Here is a 15,241-nt window from a genome sequence, read left to right on the forward strand (position 1 = left end):
GCTGTTATAAAAAAACTCACCTACTCCTCTCACCTATCAAAATCTTACCCATTCTTAGAGCTTAGGTCATAACTAACTTTGCCCACAAGATCTTATTCTAAACAGCTCAGCTTTAAGCGACTTTTCATAGAGACTCCATCAAAAAAATACTACTTTTTTTAACCTTTGAACATCTCTAGCCCATACACTTACTTTGCATCTCTCTGCAACATTTATCTTACTTTATCACAAGATATATTTAATAGTTATAAATATCTTCATTAGGAAATACAAGCTTTTTCTGAGCAATTACTGGGTTACACATACTTTGTGTTCCTGCCTTGCATATAGCAGAGACTAAGTAAATATCTGCTGAATATTACTGTTTCACCTGCCAATATTGAATGACTATTTTTGAATTTACAGAAGAGATTGACGCTCATCTGATCAGACTGACTCTTTCTGAAGAAAGTAAATTGCTTCCATAACTATTTGCTTAATATGACATGTCCAGTGATTCAATTTTATGACCAATATGTTGATAATTGCCATAGTTGAAGAGTTTATTTCTCTATAATAGTATATTCTTCATATTTTATTTTTAAACCTCAAACATTTACTCTAGCAAGAGTGGCTCAATACCTATCAAATCACTTTTAGGAATAACCATGAAGGAAACACAAGCTAAAAGAGTGACTTCACCTTCTCCCATTCTATGATTTCTAGAGCTAAGCCAAAGACTCAAATTTTATTTTCATTAAATAAATACTTTAAGATATATTTTAGTCTACTTGAAATTTTGATAAAAACAACTTCTAAAGACATAAAGGTAAATTATACAAATATGAAGTGTAAAAACAGTATTTCCAACACTGTGATTTTAAATGGCTTTGAGTGGTTTTTTAAATGATTTTAGAAATTTTTAAATGTTGATCTCTAATTCCCACCTATACAACAAAAGAAATTCAGGGCTGAAAAATTCAGTCTATTATCTCACAGTTTTGTTTATATGATATTAAACAAGTGCCTTGGTTGTTATTTTTTTTTACCCCTGCCCCCCATTGAATTGACTGATAACTGGTTCTCTTTGTGTTAGGCAAGGGGAGCTTTAATTAACCCATAAATATAAATTGACCATATCACTAAGGACAGTCAATGATTCATTACACAATAATCTCTATCTAAAGTAAGTTTTACACCCTATTTTAATCTATTTGATGCTATTTTGCTGTAATAATATTTAATAGGCGTATTTAATGTATTTTTCTTTAATCTACCATATTTTTATATCCTTCTCTTAACATGACTATGCATTCTCCTACGGTTTTCAAAATATAAATATATTATCTATACTTAGCAGTTGAATTACTGATTGAATTTCAACTGAACAAGAAAAACAAAGTTTGCCCACTACTTAACCAGAATGAAGTAACCTTTTAGCCTACCAGTTGAAGAACAAAAGCACAATATTTGAGCCAGGGTTACATTCTGGCAGATGTGTTACAGCAACCATAAATTCACTTACTGTGCCAGAATGCATTTCTGTGACAGATTTTATCTGTTATGTATTGTTTGGTCCAGAGAACTCTCTTTAAAATGTATTTTAAAGAAAGTTTAAAATGTAAGTTAGCGTATTAAGAGATACAAAACAAAACAAAAAAAAACTTACGGGAGGTCCAGTGTCTCCTTTTGGCCCTCTCAGATACTCCATTTCGAGCATTGTATTTAGATCCTCATAATAATAATAATCATAAAGCTCAGTTTCATAGCTATTTTCGATGGGATAAGTAGCATCAGGATAAAATTCACCTTCTTTCCTTAGATCAAGGTGATTATCCACAGACGGTTCATTTGACACTCTGTACAAGCTTGTGTTTAAAATCGGTTGCATTTCCATGAGTTCATTAGTATGTAGATTTGCTGTGATAGCCTTCTTGAGATTAGTAATTGCATCTTGTGTTATTTGTGGAAGAATAGATGGCATCTTCTTAAACAGTGACAGACCAGTTAGTCTATCATCATGTTGTGTGATATTGTCAGATACGTTTAGGAGAGAACTAAATTTCTCTTTGGTATTCATTCCTGCCTCACTGATGCGATGAGGGGTCACTGACAGGCTTAAATTTGTCTGGGTATCTTCCTCAGTGATCATTTCTTTGGCCTGAATCCCATGGTTTGTGAGATCCACAGCAGAGACATTTCCTGACTGAAGAGAAGATAACTGAGATCTTGATATCTGGTGTTCTCGTCTTTTATACACTGTTTCAGAATCATTATTTATGATATTTGGAATACTTCTGCCTTCAGTAAATGTATCCTCTGACAGTACTTTTTCAGCAAAGCGTTTGGGCGGGGGAGAGTGTTCCAGTATCTTAGTTGGTATGAGAGTTGTATGAGGAAGGCTTGTTTCAGGTTGGTATTTGTCTGTTTGGCGACACTGCTGTTTCACATATCTGCAGTAGTCTGCAGATGCTTCTGCAGAAGGAATAATATCTAACTGACATACTATTCCTTCAAAATGGACAGAATTATTATTCATACTTCCTAAAGTAAACACACTATTAGAATCAAAGGTCTGAACTTCTGAAATAGTCTCTGTGTTAAAATATTTCTTTCCACACTCAACAAACATTGAGACACTTTGGTTTCTAATAGTTATGGCAAATAAATGCCATTGCTCATCATGAACACTGTAGTTGAAAACTACAGCCTGCTTTCCTCTAATGTGTACTACTAATTTTTTAGGTAGTAATTGCACTCCTAATTGCAGTCTATTTTTATTTCTAATGCTGAAGAGAAATGCATTGTTCACCCGATGTGACTGTAACCCAGTTAATATTGTAAACGGCCGCCCTAAGTTGACTGGTAAAATTTTCATGAAAGGTGTCTCAATATAAGCATCATTTTTTAAAATGACGCCTGATTCTATTAAATGGACCCCCTGAGGTAATGGTGTAGATGATGCTGGTACAGCAGTCGCTGATGATGAGTGTCTTACATCTTTGCCTCCAAGGCCTAGTTGATGAAGAATATCTATGCCTGGAAATTTAAAAAAGAAAGAGAGAAAGAATCTTACTTTTATGCATTCATGTGTTCATATAAATGTTTGAATATGAGGAAATCTTTGTTGCAGCAACAATAATTTCTAAAATAACCATGTTCTGTCAATTAACTAATTACGGGTAATGAGAAAGAGGGAGGAGGAGAATAAGCCATTATACTCAATAATTTGAATAAAGTACATGCTCCTCCCCCTACACACACACCAATCTCTAAACCCAAAACTTATTTATTATTAGTTTATTTATTATTTTGGAGACAGGGTTTCCATCTGTTACTCAGGCTGGAGTGCAGCAGCATGATTATAGCTCACTGCAGCCTTGAACTCTGGGGCTCAAGGGATCCTCCCACCTTAGCCTCCCAAGTAGCTGGTACTACAAGGGCATGCCATCATACCTGGCTAATTTTTGTATATTTCATAGGACAGAGTTTTGCTCTATTGCCCAGGATAGTCTTGAACTCCTAGGCTAAAGCAATCCTCCCACAGCACTGGGATTACAGGTGTGAACCACCACACCTGGCCTCCAAAATTTAATTAGTTTAGCTCTCTTGTTTTCCATTTGAGTAGGATTCTTATTTGTTACTTCAATGAATATACATGTTCAAAGATTCCCAGATGCCATTTGGTTCTTTAATTTAGAACTTAAAATTTAATGACATCTATGTTAAAGTGAAAGTGGAGTCATACTTCCAAAGATAATTGTGATTTGGAAAGCATTTTATAAATCAGATTCACAAGATCCCTTAAAGTATAATTTTTCAGGCCGTTTTTCCTTCTAACCTTCTGGGAATTTACAAGTTGCATGGAAGCTTTCCCAATGCCTACTATCTTAAGTGTGTGCTACACTTAAAGTACTCTGGTTACCAAAGTCCTTTGATAATTCCTGGATAAAAGAATTTAAATTCATTTTATTGGCAATCACTCTGCTTTTTCTGTTCCTTCCAAGCTTCTCTTTCTTCCACTTTTTTCCAGTCCTCCAGAGTAACTTTTATCCAACTTTTAGACTCTTTCAATATCTATTATCGAATATGCATTTTACATAATATGGATTTGATATAATTATGGATTCATCTGATTTATTATTCATTGTAATATTACCAATAGTATATTGTTTGTCTCCTTTACCCAATTAAAAGCTTCTGGAAAACTGGATCTGTCTGATTCATTATTAGATCTCTTCAGCACCTGCCTTGCAAATAGTCCTGTAATTTCTGAATGAATGAATTTGCCCCACAGCAATCTGACCAGGTCTCATATTCACCTCTGGAGTGATATAAATTTAAATATCACTTATAAAGAATGACGAATTCTGTCTTTAAAATACAGAATGGCAGAGTCAGCTGTATGATCTTTATTATTCTTTGGGTTATAAATTTCCCATCTTTATCTTTGCATAAATATAATCATCTCCAATCAGAAATGTTAGAGAATTGTGATAAGTGAAAAAAATAAAAGTTTTTGAAGATTAGCCAGGAACATTTGGCATCACCTTACTTTTTCCTTTTGTAGGAAATTAGTAGATATTTGATAATGCATGCTTATTACAAATAACAAAAGATAAGGGAGAATCTCAGTTCCCATATCTCACAACTGTGTACAACAATGAAATTACTGAATGCCATTCCTGTGTAATCTAGCGATGCAATTTAAATGTTTTCTAACAGAGATCTTCGCAAAACACTCAAGTGTTTTAAGGTTAGAACAACCATCATTTTATCAATAAAATAGTTGTAATTTCATGACAGTTTTAAAGGATAAAAACATTTATATCTATGATATTGTAAGACAGAGTGTCTCAAACTTTTCCACCAAAATATTCCTAACACCAGTGTAGAATTATATGCACCTCCAGGAATTTAGGGAAATATTTCAAAGAGTCCCCATATAATCACAAAAAAAACCCTTTGACTTCTTATGTTTTATCATCATAATTCATGCAAAATTTAAACTTTAATCCATAATATGTCTGGTTGTTTCAATATACAATATACCTTACTTAGGAGCTAAATCAGCTAATTGTACTCATCCCCAATCTTCAGTGAAAATTTACAGTGCTGAAACTAGCTATGTTAGTCTGTGGCATTGGATATCGTCACCCAGGGTTACCTAACTCTAAGGGTATGCCTAGCTCAATCTGAGAAGTAAACTATGGAAGGAACACTGCTTCTGTGGAAATCACAATGCTTAAATTTAAAGTATATATGATCATAAAGTATCAGAAAGCTATAATTCTGAGATACCAGATAAACTACATATATAAAAAAGAATCATACATGTGTTATATCAAGGGCTGCACGCTGCCCCAGAAACATCTCCCCTTGCATTTATCAAGAACCCCTGCCATCTAGTGCTTCAAATTTCTGTTCCTATTATACAGAAATATTATCGGGAAGAGTATTATTTGAAAACTTTAAAAAGCATATATGTGTTTTCAATGTTTCTTTATATGTATGTTTCCTCCAATTCTATTTTTAGTGGAGCTTTCATGACAAATAGTTGTTTTATAAAAATCAAATGTGTTTGAACACTTATTACTGAATAAATTTCCTGTTATTGAACCATGATTGCATCCCTAAAATAAAATCTTATTAGTTTTACGGTATTCTCTTGATACCTCGCTGGATTATTGACTAATAATTTTATGTAGAATTACTGCATCAATATTTATGAGTTGACTGGTCAGTGTTTTTCACTTATTGTCTTATCTTTATCAGACAATAATACTGAAATTTCATTATTTTCTATAGCCTAAAACAATTTCAGTAACCTTTGAAATTACATTTTTCCCCAAAAAGTTACAAAAACTCACCTCTAAACCAAATTGATAATGTTGGCTCTTTCACTGATAGCGCTTCATCCACTTTCCTAATCTCTTCTATGTTAATTGATTTATTCTAGTTTTCAACTGCATCTTGAGACGATTTTAGAAATTTACATTTTTTCTGTGAAATAATAAATTTCCTCTAGGCTTTCATATGTATTACCCAGAAATCTTCACATAATTAATAATCTCTTACAATTATTTTTGTTTTCCTATGCCTGTGGCCCTCTGTCTCATTTTTCCAATTTTGAATATTTTGCTCTATTTATTCTTAAGTCGGTGTCATTATTGGTCATTTCAAATCTATACAGCCTTCAGATTTGTTTATCTACTATTTTTTTGTTTGTTTTCTATATCATTAACTTTAGCATTTATCTTTATTATCTCTTCCCATTTTATTTTGTTTAATTTTACTCTTTTTCTAATTTCTGAAGATGAGTAATTAGTTCTTTATTGTTCTTTTCTTCCTTGATAATGAAGGCATTTAAGCTATACGTTTTCCTGAGTGCTGCTTTAGCTGCATCTCCTAGATTTCGATATGTAGCATTTGCATTTTTGTTGTTTTCTGGAAAGTATTTTTATTTGTATTTTCTCTTTGACCCAAATGGTTTAAGAAAAAAAGTTTTATATTTTCCGTTGGAAAGGTCTTTTTGTTTTCTTATTTTTGTTATTAAAATCTAACTTAATAGCATTATGATCAGAGAATAGTGTCTAATCAGCACTTTCTTTTTTAAAACTCAATTAGCCTCATGAGTGATCAATTTTCAATAACATTTCATAAGTACTTGGAAAGGTGTTTCAAGGCACAAAATTTAATACATACCAGTTGTACATCATTGTTTATGTAATTTATATCCTCTATATTCTTGTTTATTTTTATACAATTAATCTGCCACCAACTGAGAGGTAAAGTCTCTTACCAGTAGTGTGTCTATTTGGTCTTTTCTCTCTTGTGGTCTTTGCTTTATGAATATTGATGTCATGGTTTTTATGCACAGATAATTATACAGTTCACATATTTATTGAGTACTGCACCTTTCAGAATTACAAAAAGAACTTCTATGTCTAGTTTATTGGTTTTTTTTTTTTTTTTTTTTTTTTGGCGTTACCTTAACTGGTGGTAAGACTAAGCTTCCCTCGATAGACTTTCTTTTTGTTTACATTTGTCTGATACACCTTTGCCTTTGTTTTTGTTTTCATCTACTTTGAAACGCTGTGCTTTAGGTAAAGAAAAAGGGTTTGTATTTGTTTTTTTATCCAATCTGAATTTTTTCTTTGAATATATAAACTAAATCTATCTACATTTGCTAATACGATGGTTTGTTTAATCTGTTGTATTATTTTGTTTTACCACTTTAATTTTTTGAAGTCTTTCACTATGTAGTTTGTTTCCTTTGCTTTGCTTTGTATATGTCTTTTGAGATTTAGAAGGGTTTGTATTTTTATTCTAAGGCTTTCCTTTAAAATTTCAAATGTATATGATGCCCCTAGTCCTTTCATTAGACATATCTATTACTTCTTTCCTTTGAACAATGTTTTATTTTCCTCCCTTTAACCCTTTCCCGTACCCTCTAATATTAGTCAATAGGAGTATCTTTCTTAGTGTTTATCTTTTCATTGTTAAATATCCTTATATTTCTTTCATCTAATTTACCAACCATATAATATTTAATGCCTAGCTTCTTCAGATACGGCAATCAGCAAAATTAATCTACTCTCCACATGTTTACTCTCTTCTCCTACTATTTTTCTGTAATTGTACCATTCCCACATTATTAGTTTGTATGGCATTTATATTTTTCCTTTTCCCACATTTTCTTTTGACAAATAGAGCTGGACTCTTGTAGTAGCTTCTCCAATCACTTCTCTTTGGCTGAAGTTTATCCTCTATTAGTTTCCTCAAGAAGGGTTTATGGGAACATTTCCCGAGTGTTGTTCCTTTTCAGAATTGATTTTTTGTAGACTTGTACCTTAAATTTCGTGGGATATAAAATTATTTCATGATACTTTATTTCCTTGAATATCTTGCAGCTGTAGTTCCATGGTTCTCAGGTGGTCCTTCTAAATCTGAAGTCAGCTAAATATTTTTCTCCTTATAAGTGACTCCGTATTTTTACCAACATTCTTGAAAGAGTTGTTCTTTATCTTTGAAATGCAGTAATTTTATTAGAATATGGCTCCATATTGACCATTCTTGATAAATGTTTTCAGGTGCTCAGTATGCCCATTCATTGCATAGATTCAAGTCTTTTTTAAATTTACTTCAGCAAACTTTTAGTGAATTGTATCCTTGAATATTGGTTCTATTTCATGGTTTTGGTTTTCTTCTTTAAAAATTCCTATTATGAGTATGTTCAATCATTGTTGTCTTCTATATGTATCATTTCTCTGTAATCCTTTTTATTATGTTCTTTAAATTTATTTTTGTTTGTTTGATTTTCTTATGTTTCTTTACTGTTTCCTTGAAAGTATAACTTCCCTTTGTGCTCCTTCCAATTTCATCTAGATTTATGAGGTAATTTTTCTATGACTTCTTTACTGACTTCTACAAGCTCACAATTCATATTGTTTTAATATCTTGCCTTCTTTTACTTTTCCCTGAGTTCTTTCATTTCTGCCTTAGTATCTTTCTCTGTATAGGTGATAAGGGGGGCATATTTGGTCAGAATATTTGTTGGTTTAACAGCAACATTTTTTGTGTGTACATTCTCATTTTTGCTGCTTTTCCTTACATGTTTCCTTATTGTATATTTCTACTTGTGCTGTGCCAACTCCTTTTACTCATTAATTCCTAGCCCAGCAACTTATAGCAAGATGCTGGCAGAAGAAGATGATGGGCTGTGACTTCCAAGTCTCAAAACCCAAAAGCTCTGCTCTGGTACTACCAGTTTCATTCAAATGGCTTCTAGCCCCACCTTCTTCTCTAAACCAAATCTAGTCCAGGAGGACTTCTGCAGTCAGCTCTATGTACAACCCTTCATTCTCCTTCCTCCATATGCCCTCATATCGGTATATGCTTCAGAATGAATCCTTCATCTCAGTTAGCAGATTTTTGCATTTTCTGAGATCTGTCCCCACTGATCCTTTTTAGCTATTATCTGTGCTTCTTTATTATACTTTCCCCTTGGCAGCTTCTGCCTTCCCCAGACCCTGTAGCACTTGTGTACACGTGCTAAAGGTATATTTTGGGGTGTGCTTCTCACCTTTAGGAAGTCTGGTTTTGCTGGTGCTTTCTGAAGTCTCACTATTGACCTTATTCCATATGGGCTCTGCTTTTCTGAGCAGAGGGGTTTTTGGGGGTTTTGGGGGGTTTTGGGGGTTTTGGGGGTTTGCAGATTATATTAGTCCCCTAGTTTTGCTGAAAGTCATTTTTAAGTTTATTATTTCATTCATTTTTTTCTTCTGTATGATATCCAAGAACAAAAGTGGGAAGATAATATCTCTTGGTTTCAAGTTTATACTTAAAGTCTGCACCCATTTCACAAATGAAAAATCTCTGAAGCACAGAGAGATTAAATAACTTGGTCACACAGCTGATAAATGGTTGAGATGCATTTGAGCCCAATCAATATGGCTTTAAAGTCTCTTGACTGCTCCACCACACGACCTCTCAGCTATTATATTCCCCACACCACTCCACATATTCCTTGGCAAACCTCACTAATTAATCATGGCAGTATTACTTTTACCCCACAGAAATCTCAGTGAGGAATACTCTCTAGATAGCCACCAAAATTGGTACCTGAAGTGAAATTATCAAATTGTCATCCTAATTTTAAGCTTTCATACCTGAGTATGAATACACTTAGCAAATGTGTTTGAGCAAGATGATAAGAGAAGAGAGACTAAAGAACACTTAAGGGTCGAAGGCACATATGAGTGGAGCTGGGGAGAACTGGAGACAAAAAAAATGGGGGTGGGGGAGAGAAGAAGAAGAAAGGCTTTCACTCAGAGGTCAGACTCTTTAACATTTAATTTATACCTGGACTTAGATATCACCAAATTACAATTTGGGGTTGAATTTAGGTATTTCGTACCAATGTTAACAAGAAATAACTAAGTTGTCTGAAGTAAATTGCTTGTTTTGTGAGTGGCCCTATATAAAAAAATCAATCCAGTTCATGTCACTTGGAAAATCAGTTACCATTTAAAGAATATTAATGATCAACCCAGCACTATATTAGGTACTTTACATTTTTAAAAAGTAAGAATTATAGCAGCATTTACTAAATTTCCTTGTACCAAGCACTATTCTAAGAAATTTAATATTTTAAGTCACATAATTCGCACAACGACTGTATGAGTAGGCACTGTTGTTATCTCCATGTGAGAGTTAGGAAAAGTAAGTCATAGAAAAGTTAAATTATCTGCCCAAGCTTACCCAGTTAGGGAGTGCAGAGGCAGAATTTGCATGCAGGCAGTCATCTAAAGCCAATTTCTTATCATGGTGAAATTTAGGAAAGGCATGTGTTACCTAACAGCAGAACTGACAGTATCTCCTTCCTTTATTTGCTTCTGAAGTGTAAAATAAATGGTGGTGTCACCAAGACAACGCCTTGTTCTTTTTGCTGTAAATACCAAGCCTAATGACTTCATCCAAACCATGGCTACAACAACCACATATGCTGACTCACAAACCTCTCTTCTAGGCTTGCATATCCAATTGTCTATTGAATTTATCCAATAGAAATCAGATGTTCCAAAAGCATTTCCACTTCAATGTATTTTCCCCAAACCTCATTTTTCTTACTTGAGTGCTTCTCTCAGTGAAGAGTCTCACAACCACACAAGCAAGCAGAATAATCTTTTCATATTGTAAAGTAGATTATGCCAGTCTTCTGACCAAAATCCTCCAATGGCTTTCCAAGGTATAAGACACCTATGCCATTTATTCTCTTCTTATCTCTCTGATCACATCTCCTATCATTTTATCTTACCTAACTTTGCTCCAGCCAAACTAGTATTTTCCTTCATTCTGAAATCCACCCAACTAATTTTAAACTCATGGCATTTGTACTTACTGTTCTTTCTTGTTGGGATGCTCTAAACCCAGGTATTGATTTTAATCTGTATCCTTAACTGTGAATATATTGATTTTAATCTGTGTCCTTGTACTGATTTTAATCTGTATTCTTAACTGTGAATATAACGCTTCAGTGAATTCTCTGAGTATAACAAATTCGGTAAGTTCTGTGAGTCCTTCTAAAGTATCACTGAGGCTCAGAGTAGTCTTGGGGACCCCTTAACTTGAAGCTAGTGTCAGAAGTAAGGGTGGTCTTGGGGACAGCTCTCTAACTTTATACTAGCCCGATATGGTTTGGCTGTGTCCTCACCCAAATCTCATCCTGAATTCCCACATGTTGTGGGGGGGACCTGGTGGGAGGTGACTGAATCATGGGAGCAGGTCTTTCCCATGTTTTCCTTGCAATAGTGAATGGGTTTCACTAGATCTAATGGTTTTATAAGGGGCAGTTTCCCTGCACAAGCTCTCTCTTTGCCTGCTGCCATCGAGGTAAGATGTGACTTGCTCCTCCTGGCCTTCCACCATAATTGTGAGGCCTCCCCAGCCATGTGGAACTGTAAGTCCATTAAACCTCTTTCTTTTGTAAATTGCCCAGTCTTGAGTATGTCTTTATCAGCAGCATGAGAACAGATTAAGACATACCCCTTACTCATTTTTTTCTTCACTGATATATCTGCCCATTTCACAGCATTCTCCACTCTCTGTATTTACTCTTCCTTGAATTTCTTGCCATAACAAAGCTTATCTGTTTTTTTTTTTTAATCTCATCCTGTCAGAGTCCTGCTAAGTATATCCCTCCATTCCAATCTTTATTCATCCTACAAGGCTCAGTTCAAGACGTTACCTCCCCTTTAAGGCATCAGCACAATTTTTGTTTGTTGTTTCGTTAAACACTAATGAGAAATAGATCCTCTCTTAGTATGCTAATGAAATCAGTCTTCTAAGCTTACATACTATGTAGACACAGACAGCCCAAACTTTATGGTCTTTCATTTGAAACTTGTAGAGTAAGCAGCACTGATATTGTTATCGCAAGTTAGAATAAAAGAAAGATGAGGGAGAAGGAGAAAGGGGGAGGGAGAGGGAGGAGAGAGAAGAAGTAGATTGAGAAAGAGGGATGGAGAAAGAGGGAGGGAGAAAGGAGAAATTAAGTCTTAGTAGAGGATAAAACTATGACTCATAACCAAGTCTTTGACTCTAAACTCAGTGACTGTATCAATTGACTCTGTGGGGGGAATATAGTATATGCCTAAAGAAATAGATATGGAAGATCCAATGGTTATACTCGTTTTACAAGTACAGAGAACCAAAGAACCATTATATGTGTGAATATTCAGCAATACTCTATCACAAATAATTGGAAGAAGAAGAATTGTATAATTATGTTTACTCCCTCAAAATGGGGAGATTTTTACATTTCTTAGTAATTGGTAGTTTAAAATACTTAAAGTTATCAATTTTTAGATAAAAAGGAGTAATGTATCACTTTATAAATTATAACAAGTTACAGAGCTAACTCTTAACTATTAAATCACTGAATTAATATAACATAGCACTTAAATTTAATGAATTCTCACTGTTTTAAATTTTCATATGTCTTGATCAGTTAAGTCCCCAAAGCTATATTCTTTCCAGTTTGTAGGAAAGAACAAATATGATTGTTTAAAATAAAGTCACCAAATTTGCAAATGAGAACAATTATACAGGCATCAACATACTTTTCTTTTTCTTGCCAATTTACTCAAACTGACTAAACTAGTAAACTAAACAAACTAACTAGACAATTGCCCAATATCCGCTTTGTATTATTTTTTATAGTCTCAGCTAAATAGTCAATGTGAGAATCAAGACTCAAACACAGCTTCCCAGCTCCAGTTCACTGAGTTAAGGAACTAAAGGAAATTGTTTAAAATAAACCGCTTTATTTTATTTTTTCAAATATTATGAGGATATGGGGAAAAAAAGGATCTGGAGTTTTCCCCTTCTTCTACTCAAAGTTATTGTATCCTTATGTAACAGGCACAAAGCTAAACACTTTACATGTGTTGTTTTATCCACACAACAGCCTTGTGTAGTAAGTATTATTATTTTCTTCACTTTAGCGTTGTTAAAAAAGAGGCTCAGAGTATTTAAGAAACTTGCTCAAGGTCAGTTAGATAATAAATGGTTGAAGCTGGACCAGACCTCCAAGATGCTGGCTCTGGAACACCTGTGCTTAAATACCATCATCACACTGGCTATGTTAAAGGTGGCAATTGTTTCTTAAAACTATTCTTAGTTTAAATAGCACGTCTATTCTGTATAAAGAGATAAATTCAAGTTTATTTATAAAATGAAAAATGAAGCTCTAAGCTATGTATAAAAGTTTCGGCTAAGTGCCCATACAAGTGTTTGTGCAGAAAGGACTTGAAGTTACTGCAGCTACAATGAACTGCTTCTGTTAACAATAAACACATTTCAGATTAATTTCTATGGGAAATTCTTCCTCGAGATGAGTATTCTACACGGAGATATTTACACATGTGGTTTTTGCACCTAGGGATCGTGAACCTGAGAAAGATGTGCATGTTAAGAATTAGTTACACATTATGCATGGTGCAAGTCATTGCAGAGAAGTGTTGTAGCTATGCCAGCATCTCACTGGCAGCCGGCCCACCAACACAGACAAAGTAATAATGAAAATACACATATCAGGTAAGAAAAGGTATCTATATCTGTCAAATCCTCAGAAAACTCAGGCTTACAAAATTAATTTTTCTTGAGATAGAATCATTTATTCATTAGATTACACCTAAAACTTGGACAAAGAAAACTTACAATTTACATCTATTAATAAGGTACTTAAAATGTTTTTTCTTAGCTGTGTTAAAATTTAAGGGAATTTACTGAAACCATGACAAATCACATAGATGCTTATTTCTTCTCATTCTTAAAATCTTACTCAAATGAGAATAAGGAAATGTGGTTTAAAACTACAGGGACAAAGTTAATGAGTAGAAGAAACAACAGCAGACAAAATATATCAACAAATTTTTGGAAAATGAAAAGCACATGAAGAAATTACCAGAACTGAAAAATCTGAACCTAAGGGCTTACAGAGGCAAATGCTAATGACAGGCAGGCTGATTCATATTGCAAAATCCTGAAAAGGCTCAAGAATTGAAGGTACCAAATCAATGAATTCAGCAATGAGACTTCAAATTGGGGGTTGGGGATATGTGAGGGTGGAGGATTGAAAGTTTGTATAAGAAGCTTCCGGACTAAAGGAGACCAAAGGTTAATGACATAGAAACATTGAATCAATCATACAGGAAAATGGAAGGGAAGCACCATATTGAGAAAGAATTTGGCTAAAATTGACATACAAAATTGTGAGATAATCCTCCCCGCACCAACCCAAGAACCTCTTTATATCACTTAACTCTAATAACAGTGGCAACCAGGATTATATTCTACAAGTAAGATATTGGAGGATTCTTCTCTAGAGAAGTTCTGCAGCCTCAGACATGTGTAGCCTAACAAAATAGTCAGACAGATTTCTACTTAGTCATCCTCTATGTGAAACATCTCAGTTAACTAGCCTACCCATGCAAACAGTTGTTAAGCATATTTTTAGTGTCTTACTTTTTTTTCTTTTTCTTCTTCTTTTTTTAAATTTTTTTGAGACAGAGTCTCACTCTGTCAGCCAGGCTGGAGTGCACTGGCACGAACTCAGTGCCCTGCAACCTCCGTCTCCTGGGCTCAAGTAATTCTTCTGCCTTAGCCTCCTAAGTACCTGGGATTACAGGCATATATCACCACATCCAGCTAATTTTTTTTGTATTTTTTAGTAGAGATGGGGTTTCGCCATGTTGGCCAGGTTGGTCTCAAACTCCTGACCTCAGATAATGTGCCCACCTCAGCCTCCCAAAGTGCTGGGGTTACAGGCATGAGCCCCATACCTGGCCAGTGTCTTACTTTTAAATGATAACAGAAATGCTGCATACTTATAAATAACTTCTCCAACATAAAAGACAGACCAATACAAAAATCTAGAACAAAGACAATGCAGAGAGCAGAAGAAAAGTTGAAAAAATCATCATTCTTATTCTTACAGCGATAAGAGTAGACATTGCATCAAAGAAATAAGAACAGGATGCTTAAAAAAAAAAAGGACTAGTCTCAGTGGAAAAAAACCCTTAAAAATTTAAACACAGAAGAAATAAGAAATTAAACAAAATGTTTGGAATAGTAAGTGATGAAAAATCTCATATAAAGTAGTACATAAAACAAAGACGGAAAATAGGATCTAAAAATAAGAAAATAAAGAGCCCAACACTGAAGATTTAATATTTAAAAGATATTGAAGAAAGAGGAA

The 15,241-nt window shown here is 34.2% G+C and overlaps 1 protein-coding gene across 4 annotated transcripts in view; it reads right to left on the bottom strand.

Moving 5' to 3' along the window:
- The window catches only part of COL24A1 (collagen type XXIV alpha 1 chain), a 392,042-nt gene that overhangs the window by 363,441 nt on the left and 13,360 nt on the right, over positions 1 to 15,241 (bottom strand). For all 4 annotated transcript variants that reach the window (XR_007721823.1, XM_050772561.1, XM_050772480.1 and 1 more), the window contains exon 4: positions 1,649 to 3,018. Coding sequence is in view for 3 of the 4 variants with exons in the window: in XM_050772561.1 (XP_050628518.1) it covers positions 1,649 to 3,018 (1,370 nt within the window). In the remaining variant the exon portion in view is untranslated. The remainder of the gene's footprint in view (positions 1 to 1,648; positions 3,019 to 15,241) is intronic.

This window comes from Macaca thibetana, chromosome 1, assembly GCF_024542745.1.
Source record: "Macaca thibetana thibetana isolate TM-01 chromosome 1, ASM2454274v1, whole genome shotgun sequence".
Taxonomy (NCBI): domain Eukaryota; kingdom Metazoa; phylum Chordata; class Mammalia; order Primates; family Cercopithecidae; genus Macaca; species Macaca thibetana.